At 40.1% G+C, this 23,335-nt stretch overlaps 1 protein-coding gene and 2 pseudogenes across 4 annotated transcripts in view; all 3 read right to left on the bottom strand.

The window, feature by feature from the left end:
* ARMH3 (armadillo like helical domain containing 3) overlaps nt 1–23,335 on the bottom strand; it is a 177,232-nt gene that overhangs the window by 150,638 nt on the left and 3,259 nt on the right. For all 4 annotated transcript variants that reach the window (XR_008426770.1, XM_045191405.3, XM_053923505.1 and 1 more), the window contains exons 2-8: nt 10,496–10,608; nt 8,084–8,140; nt 7,828–7,974; nt 5,884–5,991; nt 1,456–1,548; nt 590–664; nt 386–472 (exon numbers count right to left, since the gene is read on the bottom strand). Coding sequence is in view for 3 of the 4 variants with exons in the window: in XM_045191405.3 (XP_045047340.1) it covers nt 386–472; nt 590–664; nt 1,456–1,548; nt 5,884–5,991; nt 7,828–7,974; nt 8,084–8,140; nt 10,496–10,597 (669 nt within the window). In the remaining variant the exon portion in view is untranslated. The remainder of the gene's footprint in view (nt 1–385; nt 473–589; nt 665–1,455; nt 1,549–5,883; nt 5,992–7,827; nt 7,975–8,083; nt 8,141–10,495; nt 10,609–23,335) is intronic.
* LOC112300213 (small ribosomal subunit protein eS12-like) lies at nt 20,805–23,330 on the bottom strand (annotated as a pseudogene).
* LOC112300521 (U1 spliceosomal RNA) lies at nt 21,265–21,394 on the bottom strand (annotated as a pseudogene).

Genomic DNA, 23,335 nt, shown 5'->3' with positions numbered 1-23,335 from the left:
CATTCAACAGAGGATCTATAAACACACACACATTCCCAGGTCCCACACCAAGAGATTCTGATTCAGAGTGTTGAGAGTAAAGCCCAGAAATTTATTCCTTTTAAGAAGTCCCTAGGTGATTCAAATAATAAGCTGGGTCTAGGAACCACCATATTAAAGGATATTTACTCACTTTATTAGAAGTTGTACTACAGTATTCCTTTAAACAGCTATATCACCTGCTCCACGCATTCAATATAGGATTTTTAGAATTTAGTTTATCAAAATAAATCCACATACCATTTACCAAGAGCATGTCTTCTACATTAAGCAAAGGCCTCTAGAAGTAGCCACATGTAGGAAGATTGTAGAAAGATAACAACTTCCAACTAAGGGGCCCACATACCTCGTATTTTCTGTAGTTCACCAGCAACGCCAAGAGGACTACAGCATCATACCCATGCTCCCTACGGCTTGGGGGGTGGGAGAGGATCTGCAATAAGAACCAGAAATGTGTGAGAGTGCTAACTCCTAGTTCCTAGGAACGCAGAGAAGATTTAAGGAGGTTGTTTACCCGAAAGAGAAAGAGGTAACAAGGGAAATGACCAACCTGTAAAATTGCTTCAAATATGCTGTTGATCATTACATACTCCAGGATAGTGTTCTGGCTGATGTTGTCTGTCACCTGAATGCAATAAAAGGCTTTTTAAAGTCTACACTGAGATACTCTGATATCACACACATTTCTCCTCCCCTAGAATCTAAGAGAAACAAAATGTTAAAACATTCTGCCAGATACTTCTAGACCTTTCATAGTCTCCTCAAAGCCACCAGAGCTAAATAGATGCTAGACTAAAACAGACCCTAGACAGGTAGGAAATTAGCAAATTAAAACTCCCTAAATTTTCTAACTTCTCACTGTTTCTCTCATACCCTCACACAAGCATTTGCTTAACAGTTTCTTGGGTTTCAATCCTCAAATGTACAGGAAGAAGTTTCTGATCCAGAAGTCTTCGAGTGGTGGCAGGGAAAGGGAATCACCTAAAGCAAATGAACAATACCTCGCCCTCCTCCCACTAGCAGATACAGGCCAGCTTCATCCTATAAAATCTCAGTCAGAACAAATAAAAACATTCAGAATCACAAAAACTGTTTCCAAATGAGACCTGATGAGAAGGGAACTCTGATAATCCAGAAGAGCAGTTGTCCAGGAGTGGGACCTCTAAAGAAAACAAGTATCACATATCCTGCATACTAAAAAGCCGGCAGTTGCTCCAGAGAACAAATTCTAGGAAACGAAAGCCTGTGCAACTAACTTCCTCTTACACATTTAAACACAACAGAGTGATGTAATGCCTCAGTAGCTAATTTATTTTTCTCTTTTCCTCTCTAGCTTTGGGTTCAAGTATTCAAATAAGCTGGCCCCTGCTGTCAATTAACACCCCTTACAAAGAAATACATAGATGAGTTACTTACAGTCACTAAACAAAGGAGAAGTTTCAGACATAAACTCTTCAGACTTTCAGAACCTTCTGCACAGAGCAATGAATCCAAACTCTCCATCAAGTTCTGAGAAAGAAAACAGTTAAAAATGAAACCATATCAAATAATACCTGCACTGCATCTTTCCCCCATTCTGGGTTATGTTACAGGGTGATGAGTGTAACACACAATGAAGCAAGCACATCATCCCCCGAGGCTCAGGCCTTATAAAATTAGACAAAGAAAAGGAAGACTTCTAAGTCTAGCTAGTTTGGGGAAAAGGCTTTAGAACAACGGTATAGAATAACAGAATTCACTATTCTACCAAATGAAAATTTATAGCCTGTCATCCTCATCTAAACCTTTAGATTAGGATGAAATTTTTAATAGGTCAATAATGATGGTTAAATTAAATAATAAGTATATAAACTAAGAACAATAAATAAGCTAATAAACTTAAATTTTAAAAAATAAATAATTAAGTTCAAGGTTAGCAGTAACAGTTCAATAACTAGATACGTTTCATTTTTGATAAAGAAAGCATCACCTGAGGCAGGCACACTGAACAAACAACAATGAGACACTGTCACAGCTGGCTCTCACCCGCCACGTGCACTATGCCACAAAGCTAGCTTGTGTCCATCCTGGTCAACCCTACTAGACAATGTGACTGGACTTTATCACTTGCACTAACAACCAGCTGTTAGACCCAATGTGATCAAAAGATAAAACCCTTAGGTATTACAATAGAAGCAAAAAGAAAAGAAATATTTTACATTAAATGAAGGAAGAAAATGGAGAGTAAGGATTTAGCAGGCTGAAAGGTCAAGTAAAGGTTCAAAATAAACTACTTTAGTTCAATTCAACAAATATGGGGTGAGGGCCTACTATATGCTAAATACTGTGCTTTCAAAAATACAAGAAAAAATAAGACAATGACTCTTGCTCTCAAGGTGTTTGTAGTATAATGGGAGAGAAAAATAAGAAAATTGTGTTGATATAATGGTTACTGTGACAGAACTATACATGGAGATGGAGAAAGGGAATTAGCTCAAATGTCACCTATTCTAGTCCTCCTAAAGGGTGTGTTACATTTTGAAAGATCAGTAGGAGTTAATTAAAACTTGAGAAGAAAAGGAATTCTAGACAGGCTTAGCATGATCAAAGACACGTGAGGAATGAAAGAGCTCTGGGTATGAAGTTGGGATGCAGGCAGTGTGTTATTGTGGAAGTATTGTATAATTAGTGAGGCACAGTGGTGAGAGATGAGACTAGAGAAGTAACTACAGAGCAGGTCATGAAAGTTTTATAAGGCTAACTAGGGAGTTTGGTCTTTATCCTGTTAGTGAAAGCAAACTAATGATGGGTTTTAACCAGGAGAGATTTGAGTGTAAGACACAAACTCTCTGGTGTCAGTGTGGATGACACATTTAAAGATGGTAGGCCTGGAGGAATGGAGACAAATGAGGACTAATCCATCAGTTTCCTGAAAACAGTTGCCATGTCTTATTTGCCTCTGTATCCCCAGTGCCTGGCACACAGGAGCTTAACAAAGGTTTGTCAAAAGAATGAATGAAGACATCACTGCGATAGTTCAAGTGAGATATAATGGGGACAGTGGCAACAGGGGAAGAAAAGAAAAGGTATGAGAAATGTAAGCTGAGGTAAAATTAGCTAAAGTTGGTTATCATCTGGATATGAAAAATGAAGGAGGAAAGAGGGCTGAGGATGTCTCCCAGGTTTTTGGCATTAGGGACTGAGAAGACAGGTGCCCCTATTCTAATAGGGAATGAATGAGGAAGAACAGATGCTGAGAAAACAGTGAGTTCCATTTTGAATATGTCAAGCAAGAGATATTTAGGGATGTTTGAGAGGGTATATTCAGCAAGCGCTTACAGAGTACATATACAACTCTGAGACTCATGAGGGGGATGTTAAAGATAAAGTTAGAATCATTTTTTTAAGATTTTATTTATTTTTTAGAGAGAGGGTAAGGGAGGAAGAAAAAGAGGAAGAGGAAACAATCAATGTGAAAGAAAAACATCAATCGGTTGCATCTCGCCTGCCCCCAACCGGGGACCTGGCCTGCAATCCAGGCATGTGCTCTGGGAATCGAACCAGTGACCTTTCATTTTGCAGGACAACTAAGCCACACCAGTTAGGGCTGTAAAATACTTTTGTTCTTTTACCACAATCTAGGGAACTGTTTCAAAGAGTCCTCCTCAGGCCTTGGGCAGCAGGCAGAAACCACTTGTCCTCCTCTCATAACAGCCTCTGTGAATGTTCAGATCTGCTTTTCAGCTAAAAACACAGTGACATGGTGGATGTCACAAGAAAGGCTGAACCAGTGACCTTTGCAAGAAGATGCCCAACCCACTGAGCCACACTAGTCAGGGCTAAAGTTAGAGACGTAATCAGCAGCACATCAGTAGTTAGAATGATGAGAATGAATGAGAACTGTGGGATTTTTCCATGATATATACATGAAATATATAGGCTTGAATTTAAAAAATGACTCCAGGTACTAAATCTTTGTGTATTCATAATTGTCTGCTCATAACTTTTTTAAATAACCCAATCACTATAAGTATTCCTTGGCACAAGGTTTTTTTATTTTTTTTTTAACATTTTATTTATTTTTAGAGAGAGGGGAAGGGAGACAGAGAAGGAGAGAAACATTGTTGTGGTTGCCTCTCACACGCCCCCTGCTGGGGACCTGGCCTGCAACCCAGGCATGTGCCCTGACTGGGAATCGAACCAGCGACCTTCCAGTTTGAAGACCTGTGCTCAATCCACTGAGCCACACCAGCCAGGGCAGATTTTTTATTTTAAATTTAGTGACTGACAGAAGACTAGCTCCTCAAAGTTCATATTATGAACAACGTTCATTCAAGGTAGTGTCAAACACTGCAAATCTGCCCTGACTGCTGTGGCTCAGTGGGTTTAGTGTCATCCCACAAAGCAAGAGGTCACTGGTTGGATTCCTAGTTAGGGCATATGCCTGGGTTGTGTGCCAGGTCCCCAGTTGGGGGGCTGGGGGGAGTCAGCCAATCAATGCCTCTCTCACACATTGATGTTTCCCTCCCTCTTTCTCCCTCTCTTACCCTCTCTCTAAAAAATAAATAAATAAAATCTGTAAAATAACAAGCAAAGAAAAACCACTGCAAATCTGATAATCTGGTAAGGGACTTATATCCAAACTATATAAAGAACTCTTAAAACTCAGCAACAACTGAAAAATGAAAATAACTCAATCTTGAAATAAGCTAAGGGTTTAAATAACCTTTTCTCAAAAAAAAAGGAAAAAATATATATATATATACATACACACAAAGACAAAAACCATTGTGGACGAGGATGTGGAGAAACTGGCACCCTCACACACTGTGGTAAAACTGTAAAACGGAACAGCAGCTTTGGAAAACAGTGTGGGAGTTCCTCAAAATGTTAAACATAGGGGTACCACATGACCCAGCAATTCTATTCCTACATATATTCTGAAGAGAAATGAAAACACATGTCCACACAAAAACTTATACATGAATGTTCATAACAGCATTATTCATAATAGTCAAAATGTTGAAACAGCCCAAATGTACATCGACTGAAGAATGAATAAATAAAATGATGTGGTATACTCATACAATGGAATACTAATCAACCATAAAAAAGAATGAAGCACTGATTACACGCTATGACACGGACGAACCTGGAAAACATGCCAATCGGAAGAAGCTAGAAACAAAGCACCACATATGATTCCACTGATAGGAGCTGCCCAGAATGGGGAAATCCATAGACACATATCTGGCTGAGAGCTGCCAGGGGCTAGAGAGAAGGGGAATGGGGAATGCTGGCTAATGGATACACGTTTCCTTTCAGGGGTGATGTTTTGAAATTAAAAGTGGTGATGGTTGTACAACTTCATGAATATATGAAAAAAGCACTAAATTATACATAACTTTAAAAGGGGGAATTATATATGTGAATTATTCATCAACAAAGCTGTTATTTTTAAAAAGTGTCAAACATTACAAGTAAAAATTCTAATAATCATTGTGTTAAATAAGAACGCTTAAGGTCTAGAACTAAAGTTACCCTTGTACATTAATTTGTTGTATTTTATTTAAGTTCATAAATGCTTTTAAGACTGTATGATCATATGCTATAAATCATTAAATAAACTGCTCAGTCTTTATCCTGCCGAAAAAGGATGCCTCAACTCCAATTTGAATTTCAAATTTTCCTTTATTCAGAGAAACCAAATCTGTAAAACAAAAACATCCAAATTCAAAGCCAAATTCAATCTTCTCTATCTTTTTGAGTCCAAATCTTCTAGTCCATCTAACTGTCTGCAGATGGTGCCCGCGAACAGCTGGCAGAAGCAGCCATGCACAGGCACAGCTGCAGCCCGTGCCTCACCTTCATGCACAGCTCCGCCTTGTCAAAGCCCATCAGCATGTTGATAATGTCGAAGCCAGAGGTAGACTTATTCTTTTGATGTACTCCTCGAATGAGTGCACACAAGGTCTGCAGAGATGAGAGAAAGAATTCTTTCTAGAGGAAGTCTCAAAACGAAGGGCACTGGATCTGTAGCCTCACATTGCGACCTCAGAACCTCCTCCTCGCGCAGCTAACATTCAAGTGCTCTAACACTCAGGCTCCAAAACTCAGTCTGAGTCTTAACACGTGCGAAATCCAGAAATCAAAAGAGGAATAGCAACTAAAACTGTTGTCATCCTCTTTTTCTGTTGCTTTTTGGCCATCCTCTTTTTTTTAAATTGCACTGCAAAGACGGGAAGATGATATTCAAAAATAAAAAAATGGTTCTTGAGTTTGTGTCACAGGATTGATGAAACTCTCCTTTATTTAAAATTAATTTTAGTACTTACATTATAGTTTATCATTTTTATATATTTAATGACTGCAAGTTATTTAAGTTCCTTTATGGTAACAACCAATTGCTTCAAATCTTAAACTCATTACACTCCACTACTTACCAGCTGTGCCTGGACAAATTAACTTTTCAGTGCCTCAGTTTTCTCATCTATAAAATGGGAATGATAACAACAGCACCCATCTCATTGGGATGTTGTGAAGACTAAGCGTATTAATACCATAAAGCACTTAGAAGAGTCCCTGGAACTCTGTCAAAGCCCCAAAAATAGTATCTGGGACTTTGTTAATAATGTACTATATTTTTATTGGTCACCAAGTGCCTTAATGTCAATTTATTTCCACTGAACTAAAAACAGTTTACAATTCATGCCCCCACAATGAGCCACTATGATTACAGGAAGTACAACTTTCAACTTTCATTTCAACTTTCAGTGAGCCCCTCAACTGTGATGCTCAAAATGTGGAACTTACTGTACCAGAAGTTGATAAAGCCACAGGATAAACACAGTCCTTCTTTCTGGGGCACCAGCTCAAGAGGCAATTTCTACATTCTACAGATGAGAAAACTGGAGCTCACAAAGTAATCTAACTAGTAAGTTAGAAACTTAAACCCATCAACCAAAACTTCCAACAAAATCCTTTACGCTGTCTATCACTGCCCTCAGTCTGTCAATCACTGACGTAGTTACTCAGCTCTCGACTGGCTACCCTTGGAGCTTCTAGTCAATAAACTTTAGAAACTCTGCCCATCATTCGTTCAGTAAAAATGTACTTCTAGACTCTATTTGTCAGGCACTGTTTTGCTCACGAGGAACAAAGTACTGAATAAAACTATCAAAGTCTTTGTCCTCAGAAGCCTACAACGTATCCCCGCGAGCTCAATGGTTGGCACGTAACAGTCAACCAAGAAATAACTGTGCAATGAATCTTCCTTGTGATCATGCTACTTAGCATTAACAATAATGATTCTTAATGTTTTCAGAGTTACAGACCCTTTCGAGAATCTGATGAGAGCCCTCTCTCCAGAAACATCATACATGTGCACATAAAATATTGCACATAATTTCAGGGAATTTAGAACCCTCTGAAACCTCAGATTATGAACTCCTGAACTAGTGAGAAAATTTTGTATTAAGAATCTCCTCTGATTTTTGCTGTAGACTAAGCAAACTTGCCTCAGTTTCCTCCCTGGCTCTTCCTTTCCTCAAGTAATAATAAGAATTCTGTCAAACAATTTGCCTTGGCACTAGGTCAGATTATACAAATGGAAGGGATTACTACTTTAAGAGTCGATTTGTTTAACCAGGAAGAGGACTAAGCCAACATGGCATAGATGTTTAATTACTTAAAGAAGTAAGAAAAAAAACCTCAAAGCTAAGGGTGATTCTAGGTTCCTCAGATCCCAACAGATGTGCTACAGTTCCTTCCTCCTATCAAACAAGACTTCCCAGTTTCCCAGTCCTGTACCTGCAATGCATTGACAACTCGGATTGGATGCTCCTCTCCCAGGGCCTGAATGCAGTGCTGAAATAAGCAATTAATGTTGTCCTTGATCTTCATTAACTCTTCACCATCAAGAGATTCCAGCTTGCCTTCTAGGTACTCTAAATTCACCTACCAAGGAAACAATAAGGGCCTGAGTTTGCTTTTAGTATAGCTCCTAGAACACCTGAGAAGGCAATCTCAGTTATCAGGAAAATCCACAGATGCCACCAACTCTCACCTTCATGAGGAAGAGCTCCTCCCAAAATCGAGGGCTGCACTTACTGGGGTCCTCCGTCTGAAATCAGAAGACAGGCAGGTTCAATATCCCCAGTTAAACACCAAATTATTAACAATACATTTGAAAGGGTCACTACACAGAATCAACCTTTCAAAATTAACTTTTACCTTGGTCATTACAAACTACTGTAATGCAGAACAACAGTATTTTGGGATTTTATTCTCCACATGGAAGGCATTTTGCATACATACAAACACACACACACACACACACACACACTCCCTGAACCAAATGGTATAATGGCTCAAAGAATCTCCCTCAAATCTTTCTCTTCTAGCAAGAAGTGAACCTAATCATCTGGATAAGTCAGTCAAGTAATGATGAGTCCCCATTGCATTTGTATGGGGCTCAATTTTCAAAGCCGAGTCACGCACATGAAACACAATGACCCAGTGAGCTGAGTATGGTAGATATAACCATTATCCTCCTTTGAGGAAAGAGGGTCCACGAAGTTAAGAGACTTACACAACAAGTACAGGAGCCAGACCCAAGTCACCTCAGTAATATCACCATGATTTTCACAACATCCTGTGTTGACTGCTTCTACTTGCCCTCACATACATATTTAGTCCTCTGTACAGAGTTTTTAATATGCTCTTTCCTCAGTTAAATTGGTCCAAAAAGTTAGCAAAATTATTGTGCTAAAATCCAAATTTTCTTAGCAATAATTTTCAAACAGAAATTCTAGAAAGTCAAAGGCTTCTGGTTAATGAATGAAATAAGAAAAAGATACCCCCCTAACCTCACTTTACAAGAAAACTAACAACAAAAATCAGTTGGTCAATTGCCTGCTATAACCTTAACCTAAGTTGACCTTTTAAAATTACTACCAAGAACTAATGTCTTCATTAGTTAAGAACTCCTGTTTTAGTAAGACAATATTAAACTAGGAATCTCTTCTGGATTTTTAATAGAGGATGACACAGAGAAGTAACATTTCTGGCCTTCTCATAAGGTCCTCATTTAGTATCTTTCTCTCAAGTCCTACTTCCCAGGAGAGGTCCCACTTTGACCCTCATACTTCTGTAATATCATTTTGTTGTCTATGTATGAAACTCAGGGGCCAGATGGAAAGGCGGTGTGGGGTTATGGGTAAAGAGGTGTGAGGATTAAGAAGTACAAATAGGTAGGTACAGAGTAGCCTTGGGTATGTAAAGTACAGTACAGGAAATGGAGTAACCAAAGAACAGATACGCATGACCCATGGAAATGAACAATGGTGGGGACAACTGTAATAGCATAATCAATAAAATATAATTTAAAAAAGGAACTTGGGGAGCCAACAGAGCCAGCACTTCCCATTCTCAAAGCTCACTCAAGCAGGAATCATATGTATACCAAGCTTACTTAACATACAAAGAGCCCTAATAGGATCCTAGTATCTGGTCATTTTCTCTGTATAACCAGCTATACTGACCTGGGCAATTCTGTATTAATTTTCTGCATGTCAAACTCTGTCTTTAAGGCTCTGCCAAGAGTTAGATGTTTTGTTTGACTGAATTATTTATTCTGGGCCACGTGGCACAGTTGAACAAGAACTCTGGAGTCAGACCCTAGGGTGCAAATCACCTAGTTGTGATCTCGTTTTCTGATTTATAACACGATCTTTTACAAGGCACATGTAAAAAACATGGCCCCCTTGCACCATTCTTATCAGAATTAAAGCTAGTGTATTTAGTGATACATGTGGAGTAATGGCAGGCACATAGTAGAAATTGAATGTGTAGTGACTTTTTATAGGTATTATTCTGTATCACATGTACTACTTATGACCAAGAGGCAAGTCAGTACCTCTGCAAGGCACCTAATTACTCTGATCTCTCCTGACAGGGTACATTTCACAGCACAGGCTCGGACTGTGACCAATGAGCAGGTACGAAGACCCCAAGAAATCTAACCGCTAATATTCCTCAGTTAACTCATATAAAGAATGAGGTAGTCTAACTAAGCAACTGTTCTGTCCACTAGCAGCTTGAGAGAGAATATAACAGAGCATCTTTTTAAAATATCTGACACATAGAATTCTAGGTCCAAAAGGAACTTCAAGAGACATCTAAGACAGAGGGGTCCTTAAATCAGATCATAAGGAAGACAAGTCTTAGATACTCAGAAAAGAAGCTTCCTCGGCCTGCCTTCCTCCTTTCAATTTTTTACCCAGCTCATGGCAATAATCTGTATCAATTAATATAAAACCATAAGTTCTACTAGGAGAGAGTTCACTTTCGCCCTTGCTCTCATTCTTTGATCCTCTGAAGAGCTGGGAGGTAGCAGGCAGAGATGAGGTTATCTTTCATTTGGGAACAAGAAACTAAGGAGTCAAGCCGTGCAGTATATCAGGGCTTCAGGTCTTACCATGAAGATCTCATCATACATCAGCACCACTTTTTCCTTTAGTGGTTTTTTGGAGGCTGAAGACTTGCGGAGTAAGCCCCCCCGTTTCTCTACCTGTGCCATGGTTAGAGGATCTGTGAAAAGAAAGCCACAGTCAGTGCTAGAAATACTTTCCAAGATTCTGGAGACTCTATTGAAATACCTCTCGATGGGAAATTTTTTAGGAAGAATACATTACACACAACCATGGTATAGATCTTGTGCATCTGTCCAACACCCTCTCTCCTGACCAGGCAATTTCAAGGTTTAAGTCATTGCTTGGCCTACAGCATAACACATTTTACATCCTTAAAGCGTGCCAGTGGCCCTGGCTGGTGTGGCTCAGTTGGTTGGAGCATCATCCCGTAAACCGAAGCATCACGGATTCGATTCCCAGTCAGGGCACCTGCCTTGGTTTTGGGTTTGGACCCTAGCCAGGGTGTGTACAAGAAGCAACTGATCAATGTTTCTCTCCCTCTCTCTCTCCCTCCCTTCCCCTCTCTCTAAAATCAATAAGCATGTCCTCAGGTGAGGATTAAAAAAAAAAACAACAACACGCCGGGGAACAAGGCTTAAAGCAGATCCAAAACCAAACAGGAAAGTGTAACTAGCTCCATTTGTAATAGGTCTGGCCATATATTTGAGGTTGACGAAAGGAAGGCTGCAAAGCACACACTGCCCCAGACTAATGGTGAAGTTAAATTTCAAGTATTGATCAAGCTTAGGACCATTAAGACAGGAAGTGTGCTGCAGACTGATGTGCTCCATTGATTTCCCCAAAGTGAGTAGGTTCTCGTCACTGCAAAGCACTTGGCCTTCACTGCCTCATAAATCACAATGCACTTTACTGTCTTCAGAAATTCCTCTGGAAAGAGACCAAGGCAGAAAATAGCAGTTAAAGGCCAACAATTAAACTTGATTTCAAAATAACCAAATATAACCAAATATGACAATATACTCCTTTTAAATTTAATTACATGTGCATATGTGTACACATATATATGCAACACTACTGCAGATCAAACCTCAATGTATTCTTCAATTCTACATAAAAGCAGTTCTGTGAATCATGCCCAAATTTCCCCATCTTGCTTCAAGGATCTCTCAATTTTTTAAGTGAGAACTTGAAATTTCACAGGTCTCCCCTGTGGATTTACACATATTCCCTCACTTCCCAGATTCTTCCTACCTGAAAGAGACCAAATTCCTGTCTGTCTCTTAAATTCTAGGCTCCACTTGTGAAACTTAATTTCAAACAATGGCAAATAGGGGGCTAGTGAGGAGACTGGTCTTTAGTTCCAGATTAAACCAAAGCAGCAGAGCAAAATTAATTTTGTTCACTGACTTTCGGAAAATATGCACTATCTTTCAAGTCAAAATAAAAATTTTGTTTAAGGAACAGATGCATCAACTAGCATAAAAGATTTTCATCTCAGACCTTGTCTTTCTCTAATACATACAGCCCAAAAAAAGATTCACCTTTGAACACAAAAAAGCACAGAGCACAGAAAATTTCCCCAACTAAACATCAGGCATCTCTACCAAAGGGAATACACCTTATCCTTTTCTATAAGCCCTCTGCTCATGGTAAACGCACAGTGTATGCTCTCCACTGACTGATTCTGAAAGGGGAGGGGGCCTGAAAAGTGCTAGATCTGACTTAAAATTTTAGTAAGACCTGTCTTTATTGAGGCCTCAGTAAAGCCTCAAATTCCATTATGGTCCAGAGAAAACTGAAAGGAAAATAACAACAACAACAACAAAGAGAAGATTCTGTGGGCAATTTATGCTATATTGATCACGGCTTTGCCTTAAAGCATGAAATACAGCCTCTGTTCAAAACATTCCCATGTCTTTTAAATAGGTTGTCAAGAGGAAGATGTCCTTATAGGGGAGAAAACAAATTGGAAATCAAGAGGATCCTATTAAACTAAATCAAAAGCAATGCAATTCTAAGCTTAGTGGGTCCAGTCTTTCATGTACTCAGCATTGGCGGGTTGATTAGCAGGAATAGTGAGAACCACAAGTTCCTGGATGTGAAAAGCACATGTTTACAAACATCCCCCTCTAAGGATTTATAATTGGTTACAGCTAATCAATGTCTACCCCAAATCTAATAAACTCACTTTCTCTATTTCAGAATCAATACTTTCTAATAAGCAAAAGGGAGTAGGAGAGAAAAACAATTCCAATCCAAAGTACCAAATTTCCTAAGAAATTAAATTCTTTCCATCACTCTATTTCCACTTGGAGCAGGGGGGAGAATTCAACCAAGAGCCTCAACTCATTACTCTCTGTCATCATCACAGGCAAATGAAATTTACCACCCACGCTGTCGAAACCGACAACAGAAAGTCTCCTCCTCCTCCAGCACTTGGATCCATGAAACACAGCAAAGGACAGTATGTCTAGGGGAGTTGGCTGAGAGAAATGGAGAAATCTTACAGAAGGGTTTTTGGGGGGAGAGGGGTGTCTCAGAAATTACGCCTGTGCTCCTAAGTTTGAAAGTAAAATATCTGACTGGTAGAGCAGTAAATCGCAGCACATCAGTGTGTGAGTACAACCTGTTTACATCCTCACAGTGCTTTTTTCCTCTTTTACGACCCTCCCCTGTTGTAGAGGGAATCAGTATCAGCGAGGGAGCAGCAGGACAGAATGAAGCAACCAACCAGCAGAACAGGGACTAGAACACAGGTTTCCCAACCAACTGGATGACAGAGTAAGTCTTTACTTCTCAGTTTCCTTACAAGTAAAACAAAGGGATTGGACCAGACATATCATCTAATGACTCTCTCAGCATCCACGAAATCCCATAAACACACAGGGAGCACCTATAATTATAAAGCACTAGTTTTGGCACTACAGGGTTACAAAGAGGAAACTCCAGACCTGGTCCTCTGGGAGCTCACCATCTGTTGGCAGACGGAGACACATAATAACGAATGGCACAAGGCAAATCATGAGAAATAAAGAGAGTAAAAGTACAAAGAAAATGCTATGGGACCACAAGGAAGGGCAAGAAGCATTCTATGACTATGACCTCTGTTGATTCTGGCTTTTAAATCCTTGTGGTAAAGAAGCAAATGCAGCAAAGCCACAGTAATCCCACAGAAATGTCATCTTAGGCTTAATACGGTTTCTCAGAAATAAGACATACTAAGCAAAGTATAAAAGAGAATCGGGCAAAGATCCTTTTCACCACTAACTTCATTTACCACCAAATTTAGGAATGGCTTCAAATCCCCCCAACTCAAAAGAAAATCAATGAGGTCTTTTATTCCTCAACCTCAGGGAACGCTGGTCCCATGACCAGCAGTACAACTTCTCTCTGAAAGAGCCAAGTCATAAAGCTTCTTTAAAACTATATCTTAAAACAATTGAGCCACATACTTCTTAAATGCACATCTCTTCACCTCCCTACAGGGTGAAAAAGTCAAATAACAAGATTTTAAAACCTAAAGTCAATACTTCGAATGTCTAATATGTAAGGAATGTTAGTTACACTTAGCTGGTTATTCAGTTATTTTATCGTCTTCATGAGTACAATACATGCCAACTCTAGTATCAAAAATTAATTTCATAGAGATTCACTCTAATTTCGAGAGTTGCCATAGCTAATCTATCAAAAGTCTTGGGTTTTAGTCCCCATTCTTATACTGATTCTACAACCTTAGGTTTCCTTTCCCTCCCTGGGCTTCAATTTGCCAACAATGTAAAAAGAAGGCAAGGCAAGAAAGTGAAGAAAAGCAAATCCTTGTGTATGTTTGGTAGGAAGGTAAATTGGTACAGTCACTATAGAAACAGTATGGAGGTTCTTCAAAATATTAAAAATAGCCCTGTCTGGTGTGGCTCAGCGGACTGAGCACAGGCCTGCAAACCAAAGGGTCACTGGATCCATTCCTGGTCAGGGCCCATGCCTGGGTTTCGGCCAGGTCCCCAGTGGGGGGTGTGCAAGAGGCAACCACACATTGATGTTTCTCTCCCTCTCTTTCTCCTTCCCTTCCTCTCTAAAAATAAATAAATAAATAATATTAAACATAGAACTACCATAAGATCCAGCAATCCCACTTCTGGGTGTATATCTGAAGGAAATAAAATCACTGTCAAGAAGAGATATATGCACTGCCATGTTTACTGAAGCATTACTCACAAGAGCCAAGACATGGGAACAACCTAAGTGCGCATCGATGGATGAATGGATGAAGAAAATGTAGTATGTATACAATGGAGTATTTTTCAGCCATAAAAAAGGAAGTCCTGCCATTTGCAATAACATGGATGCCTCTCGAGGTCATTATGCTAACTGAAATAAGTTGGACAGAGAAAGACAAAAACTGTGATCTTGCTTAGTTTTCAAAGCTCTAAAAAAGACTCTAAAAAAGTTGACTTTAAAAAAAGTTGAACTCATAAAAACAGGATAGACTGGTGGTTCAAAGGATCCAAAGTTCCAATGATAAGATGAACAACCTTGGGATGTAATGCACAGCATGGTGACTGTAGCTAACAACACTGTATGGTATGCTTGAGAGTTCATTCCTAAGAGAGTAGATCTTAAATGTTCTCACCACACACGCACAAAAGGTATCTGTGTGAGGCGTTAACTAAACACATTATGGCAATCGTTTCACAACATATAAGTATGTCAGGCCATCATATTGGACACCCTGAAGTTACACAATGTGCTATATCAATTATATCTCAATAAAGTTTAGGGGAAAACACATGGAACAGCTCTCTCTTACAGGCTTCCAAATTTAACAATCTGCATAAGTGTCACACTTTCCTCACTGTTGAGGAGGCTCCAAAACACTATTGCAGGTAGATGCTGAGGTAAACATCCTGAAACATTTCAACCAGTATGTAAGAAGAGATGAAAGGGAAGGGGGGGAAGAAGGGGGAAAAAAGAGAACATGAATAAAAATAAATGTGCCCATCATCTGGAAAGGAAAAAAAAAACATGCACAAATCAGGTATTCCTCAACACAAATATTTGCTGTCAAGCACTAAGGATATAGCAGTGAGCAAGACAGGTAAGATCCCTGCTAGAGTTTTCATTCCAGTAGAAGGGAGAAAGACAACAAACAAGTTGAGACAGGGGTAAGTATCTTAAAGACCAACTGTCTCAGAGGATATGTTAATAGGCAGATTAAAGTAGCCTCTGTGAGAAGTGATACATGAGCTGAGATCAGAATAACAGGAAACAGCCATGTGGAAATCTTAGGGAAAGTGTCCCAGATAGCAGGAATGACAAGTGTAAAGGCTCCAAGAATTTAAAAGACTTGGCCTGTTTGAGAAACCGAAATGCCAGGGAGCCTAGACTAGAGTACTAAACAGTCCCTTTTCGAAATGGTTTTGTCACGTCTACTGAAGTGAGTGGTTTTGTATTTGTGTGAGTTTTTTTAATATATAAACAGAATTCAAATATCCATCAGAAGCAAAATGGGATAATTTAATAGTCATACAACAAATATTACATAGAAAATTTTTAAAATTATTGAACAATATTGGTAAGTTTCACAGATGTTGAATGAAAAACACTGAAAGAAAAGAGTACAAACTAACGACCCATTTCCATGAAGTTCAATGAAGGCAAAATTAATCTATATAGTAACAGAGGTCAGAATACTGGTTTGCCCTCAGTAAGGAGATGAGTGGGAAGGAGCACAAGGAAGCCTTCCAAGGTGCCCAAAATGCGCTCTCTCTTGATCTGAGTGGAGGTCACACAAATGTGAACATGTGTAAAAAAATCAAGTTGTATGCTGCACATTGTACAAGCTATTCCCCAATCTAAAAAAACATGAATTCATATACATATATAAATTTAATAGCACCCATGCACAACACTAGAAGAGAGGCTAGCAGACTCCCCAAATGAAACACTCAGGACACTAATTTAAAATGATAACAAAGAGTTAACACTTATTTAGCACTTACTACGTACCAGGCACTGTTCTAACCACTTTATGTATATTAATTTGTTGTATCCTCACAACACACCTACGATAGAGGAACTTTACAGTAAGAAAACTAAAGCATGAAGTGGCTTTAAAAAAAAAACTCGCCAGCTTAAGTGAGAGTAGGAACTCAAACCCAGACAGTCTTATGTTAGAGAACAGTCCCTGTTCTTAATCACCGTGCTACACTGTCTCTCAAAAGGCAGAGGAAGGAGCAGAAGGAGAGTAACATACCCATAAACAAAGCTGAGGATCTGAAACTGTGAAGAGGCTACAGCTGAGTAAGGAGAAAGAGCATATACTCATTGACCTCACAAACAAACTCTGCAGTGTCTAGATATCTTGAGTTTCATCGCTCTAATTGTGCCAGTGGGTACAGATGCATGAGAGAAAGTAAAAGGTAATTTTTACTGATGCATGCACATATACATATAAATATCAATAATGGTAAAGTGAAAAGGAGAGATAGACAAATGAATGGAATGATATAAAACTTGGGTGTCTAGTCAAGTTGATAGATGTATCCACCATGGTAACAGGAACAAAAAAGAAAGGCTGAGCATAATCAATAAAATATTTTTTTCAAAAAGCATACTCAATAAAATATATTTAAAAAAAAGAAAAGCTGAAATATATACACTGATCTTTTTTTTTTAAGATTTTCATTATTTATTTTTAGAGAGAGGGGAAGGGAGGGAGAGAGGGAGAAAAACATCAACTGGTTGCCTCTCATGCTGCACCAACTGGGAACCTGGCCCAAAATCCAAGCATGTGCCCTGACTGGGAATCAAACCAGCGACCTTTGATTCGCAGGCTGGCACTCAATCCACTGAGCGCCATCAGTCAGGGCTACATTGATCTTCACTACAGAATTTAATTAATATTATTTTAATTAAGCTTAGTCAGTGCTGTGAGGATAATTCAGCACCAAAACTTGAAAATGAATGGAAAGATACAATAAAACAAGATAGAAAGGTGAAATGGAGAGCCAGTCAAGAATATCAATACAGCCTTCAGCTTAGGAGAATATGCTTGACCACTACAGAGCTATGATAGCCTGTTTCAGAATCTCCTGGGGTACCTCATGAAAATGTAGATCCCTAAGCCCCCTTCCCCACTACTGAAACAGACGTTTTAAGTTATGGACTAGGGCTCTACATCTTTAAAAAACACCCCGGATCAGTGGTTCTTAACTGGGCCAATTTTGCCTCCCAGGGCACATCAATGCCTGGAGATAATTTTGTTTGTCACAGCTAGGAAGAGAGTCACTACTAACACCTACCGGGTAGAGGCTAGGGATGTTACCAAACATCCTACAATGAACAAGACAGTCCCCACAACAAAGTCCCACAACAAATCCAGCCCAACATATCAAGAGTACCAAGGTTGAAAAACCCTGCCCCAAGTATTTCTGGAGCTCACTGAAGGTTGCGAAGCACCCTCATCAAAGCCTTAAACCAGGCTTTGAAAGGAAAGGAGCATCTGAGCTGAGATAATTTTGAGAGAATGCATAAAACTACTGCCATCTCTAGTAAAGGAACTGAAACAATCCTCACCTACCCCCTACTTCATTCTCCCCATATTAATTCGCCAACCACATTCCCTTCCTTTAGGATCTTGGCCCCAGGTTGCCCATCTATGAAATATCACTACAAAACACACTGACCATAGTAATCCACATTTCTAATAAAGGAAATGAAAATCCTATCTACCCAGGAGTTGTGGCTGAATCAAATACCACCACTGTCTAACCATGTGCCATTCACACAATACACAAGAGGAAGCAATATGTTTATAAAGCCAGAAAAAGTCTCTTAAACTGACTCTTCCTAAAAGTTCCCTAGTTCCTCTAGATGCATGGTTTTTAATCGTTAGGCACAAGCTATTTTTTTCCCTAAATTTTCTGCACTGTACACCATGCTCCCTGGAGGTAATACTAGCAGTGTGAGCATTTAAAGGAATGCAAGGTATTCCTCCAAATCTCAACCCTTCATTTCTCAAACTAGTTCCTAATATGCCTCTTCATTACTGAAGGCCCCAAGGACTTAGTTCACTTGCTGGTCCACATAATCTAAATTGGCCTTCTAAATTTAGTCCTGTCTGCCCTGGCTGGTGTGGCTCAGTGGATTGAGTATCAGCCTGCGAACCAAAGGGTTGCCAGTTCAATTCCCAGTCAAGGCACATGCCTGGGTCACAGGTCAGGTCCCTGGTGGGGGGCGCGTGAGAGGCAACCACACATTAAGGTTTCTCTCTTTCTCCCTCCCTTCTCCTCTATCCAAAAATAAATAAATAAAATCTCTTTTAAAAACTGTAAAAATATATTAAAAATAAAATAAGTAAATATATAAATTTTAGTCTTGTCTGAATCTGTATTTCACTTACTTTCCGGACATAGGCATGGGCACTGTATTGCGTTGCTACCACTCCACATGGTTCCTTGCCACAGCTTATTCCTTAGCATGGAACACAGGTTCCCCCAATCCTACCCTACTGGCTGGCTCTAAAACAAGCAGACAACTCCTTTCCATTTGAATGGCTTTTTAGTGCTAGTCACTCCAAGTCTTTTGTATCTTCCAAAAGGCGTAGGGACTACTGCATTCTTGAAGCCATCTGTCTGAATTCCCTCCTTTATGGAGAGCTCCAGGACAGGCCACCATCCCTTTATTCTACCACTTTTCTTTCCGTAATTCCTAGGGATGGGATTCGTTACTTATTCTTTCAAAGCACAGCGTTCCCCTGAGAGTGACATATAATAAATAACATGACTGAGTATCACCATATATGCGGCACTATTCTGAGCTTTAAATATACTGTATTTAATCCTTACAATAACCAGATGAAATAGGTACCATTACCCTGATTTTACTTTGCCCAAGGTAACACAACTAGTAAGTTGGAAGGCCACTAAATCTTGCTCTGTAATAGCCCTTCTCCCTATCAGAATATCCTGTTAGTGCAAAAACTCAGATGTTGACTAGAAGAACATTCAAAATCCAGATTTAGGTAAAGTTCTATGGGAACTCCAAACTGACACCCATAATATCAACATTCCCACTTTACCCAAGAAAAGTCATTCAACTCGGAATATTGTCTAACAAGCATCACCCCTACTTTCCGGAGGAGCAGGACAGAGCCAGCCTGCTCAGTAAGTGCATAGACCACTAGGGGCAGCACCAGCATCTTGTGTGTGCCCTGGCCAGTGCTCACCTCTGAGGAGGTGGTTAGCCTATCCTTGAAAGTGGAAGTAATTCAGGGATTTTCCCAAGACTAAGCAGCAAGTGGCAAGACGTGCAACTTCCCCCCATCTCCACTCTAGGTATCAGCCACTGTCTGTACCTACTAAAAGGTGAACTAGCTTCAGAGAATTCAATCCAGTCTCATCAGAATTGACCGAGTCTGCCTACTTTCACAAACTAATAATACAGATGAAGAGGTTTAAATAAACATGACTACCTTAGATTCCCTTTTCAAATTATTTTACACAAGAAGGAATGCACTTGCACCTTCAGAAGAAGGAATCAACTTAAATTTGACAGGATTTCAGAAATTTCTGATTGAAAATCACATTCTTCTGACATCTCCCAGAATGAAAATCTGTTGTAAGATCCTCTTTTCAATGAGCAGCAGCCTCTTGTAAATTAATACTGTCTATCTCCTGCTCGAGCCCTGAACTTCCTCAAGCAGTACAACGTCACTCATGAGTTCTTCATTTCCTTTCCTACTGAACCATACAAGCCTCATGAATACCACCTAAGTATAAACTGAAAATTATAAAACAGATTCCCATAATCTTCTTAAAGAAAGCCCAGCCCTGGCTGGTGTGGCTTAGTGGATTGAGTGCTGGCCTTTGAACCGAAAAGTCACTGGTTCAATTCCCAGTCAGGGTGCATGCCTGGGTTGCGGGCCTGATCCCCAGGTGAAGGTCTGCAAGAGGCAACTGATCAATGTACCTCTCACACATCAATGTTTCTCTCCCTCTTCTTCTCCCTCCCTTTCCCTCTCTCTAAAAATAAACAAAACTCTTTTTTTAAAAAGCCCAAAAAGGTAACTGCAACCTTGCAAAGTAAATTGATTTCCTGATAACTTAATAACTAACAATTATCAATACCTTATATTAACAGGCATAAAACAAAAAGGGGACCTAAAATTACTATGTTATGCCCTGGCTGGTGTGGCTCAGTGGATTGAGCACCAGCCTGAGGAACAATGGATGGCTGGTTCGATTCCCAGTCAAGGAACATGCTTGGGTTGCAGGCCTGGTCCCCCGGAGGGAGCATGCAAGAAGCAACGACACATTGATGTTTCTGTCCCTCTCTTTCTCTCTTCCTTCTCCTCTGTCTAAAAATAAATACATAAAATCTTTAAAAAATAAAATAAGTAAAACCACTATGTTATGGTCCCTGCCTTGAGAAGCTCACTATTAAATGGAAGAAGTACATAGTTTGATACTTCTTATTTTTGCATTCTTTTTAAATTTTTTATTGTATTTTTTTCCATTACCATTTATTCACCTTAAACCCCTCTCCCTCCAGCAATCACCACATTGTTGCCATGTCCATGAGTCCTTTCTCCTTTTTGCTCTCTGATACTTCTTTATAAACAAACAAAATAAACATTTTTCCCCAGGATTTTTTTTCATATATGCTCTCACTTCCTCAGAGCTATTGCCAACATATTAAGCTCATCAAGCGTCTTTACTTCCAGCTGCCTGATGTCTCCATGTGCACATCCCACAAGCAACTCGATCTCGGCACACCAGACTATCTCCCCTATGTGTCTTTCCACAGCCAGCGCCAAATCTTTTTTTTTTTTTTTTTTTACATTTGGGGGAAATCACAGGGGTGAGCACATCCAGAGTGCAAGGGATAAGCCTCGCCCTGAGAAAACCACCTTCGTGACCATGGTATCTCCCCCACCAGGTAAGTATTCCAGCCCCAACTCTTAAAAGATCTGCTCTACTTTTTCCAGGCCAGTGGAATTCCCATTCACCCAATCTCACAAATTAGAAAACTTATCCCACTCTCTCTCTCCAGTCACTAAGTCCTGTTGCATCTATCTCCACATTATCCATTCCCCTCTTCTTCATTCTTACTGCCACACTGTACTCAGACTCTCAACCAACTGCAACAACTCTAATTAGTCTCACTGCCTCATTTCTCATTACTTTTAATTTTCACTTCCATCACTCCCTAACATAAAAAGCACCTCCTGCCCTGGCCGCGTAAATCAGTTGGTTAGAGGGTCATCCCAATAGGCCAAGGTTGCAGGTTCAATCCCCAAACAAGGGCACATACATACAGGAGTGTGTGAATGAGTGGAACAACAAATTGATGTTTCTTTCTCTCTGTCTCTCTCCCTCTTCCTCTCTCTCTTTCCAAAATCAATAAATAGGGAGGGGGATAATGGTGGATAGAAGGGGAAGGAACTAGTCAAAGAACATGTATGAATGACCCATGGACATGGACAACAGTGGGGTGCAGGGACCAGGGGGGCTGGGCTGGGCAGAGGGGGGCAAAGGGGGAAAAACTGGGATAACTGTTATAGAATAACAATGTTTTAAAATTTTAAATAAAATCAATAAGTAAAAAAATCAGAAAGAAAAAAGCACCTCGTGACAACTTCCCCACCACGCATCCTGATTGGGACCAATTTTTGACACTTCAGCGTCATGTTATTTTTCTTCCTCACGCTTTCACCGTTTCTACGCACATACTGTTCTGACTGGAATGCCATTCCTTATTTGTGCAAGCTCCTAATCATCTTCATCACCCAACTCAAGTATCTCCCCCTTGGGAAGGTTTCTCTGACTCTCCCAGGCAATGGCAGTGGTCCCTTCATACTGTATAAATTCCTCTATAAGGACACGTACCACACAGCACTACAATTGTCATAGTACTATATCTTTCTGATGTCCTTGAGGAAAGATACTCATATTTCTATCCCAGTGCCAGGTACACAGCAAGTGCTCAATAAATGCATATTGAATAAACAGTTCACCTTCATATATCCTGAATCTATTTATTTGGCTCTTTTCCCCAAATATTATGAATTCTTAAACTTGACTTTATGTGAAATTTCAAGTTGCTGGGTTTCTTTTTAGAAACAAAAGCCAAGTTTATTTGTTCATTTCTTGCATTTGAAGTAGTCCTCGATGACATCCTTTGCCTGAGACTCTTTGCCACAGTCCTTAACCACCACACAACTGCAACCAACCACTTTACGGGGTTTTCCCTCTCTGTCGATCTCGCAGAGGCCTACCCATTCCCCTAGTTTCTTACTGTCGTCAACCTTCATTAGGTTGATTTGGTGTTCAGCACAGAGGACCTCCACCAGCTTGACAGGCAGGCTCATCACAGTCGGATGCAAGCACACAAAGGGGGGCTTGGCGCTAAACTAAGGCTTTGGCAGCTTCCATTCCACGCCCTGAGTCATCGTGGATGACGGCAGTCTTCAAGACCTCTTGTAAAGCAGTTTCGACGTCCATCACCCCTCCAGCAGCAATGCCTTCCTCGACCACAGCCCCCGGTGGGTTATGCGAGGAATCGAATCTTGACTGCACCCAAGCCTCTCTGCCTGACAAGGAGGATCCACCTTTCTCCAGACTGATTACCTGAGAGGTCTTCACAAAGGAAGTACTGTGCACACAAATCCAACGGGCACACCCAAATAATTCCAGCTAACTTGTGCTAAAGGCAGGTACACAAACCATACTTGCCCCGGTTTACAAAGTCACTGAGAGCTCAGAATAGCAAAGAAACAGCTCTCACTCAGCTCAAAACTTTTTCTGTAGAGGAATAACCGGGAAGGGTCTGATGATCAAGAAACATTTACTCGGGCCTGACCCAAATTTCTACTTCCCCCATTCTGC

The sequence above is a fragment of the Desmodus rotundus genome, chromosome 4, assembly GCF_022682495.2.
Source record: "Desmodus rotundus isolate HL8 chromosome 4, HLdesRot8A.1, whole genome shotgun sequence".
Taxonomy (NCBI): domain Eukaryota; kingdom Metazoa; phylum Chordata; class Mammalia; order Chiroptera; family Phyllostomidae; genus Desmodus; species Desmodus rotundus.
This window is presented reverse-complemented; position numbering and strand designations above follow the sequence as displayed.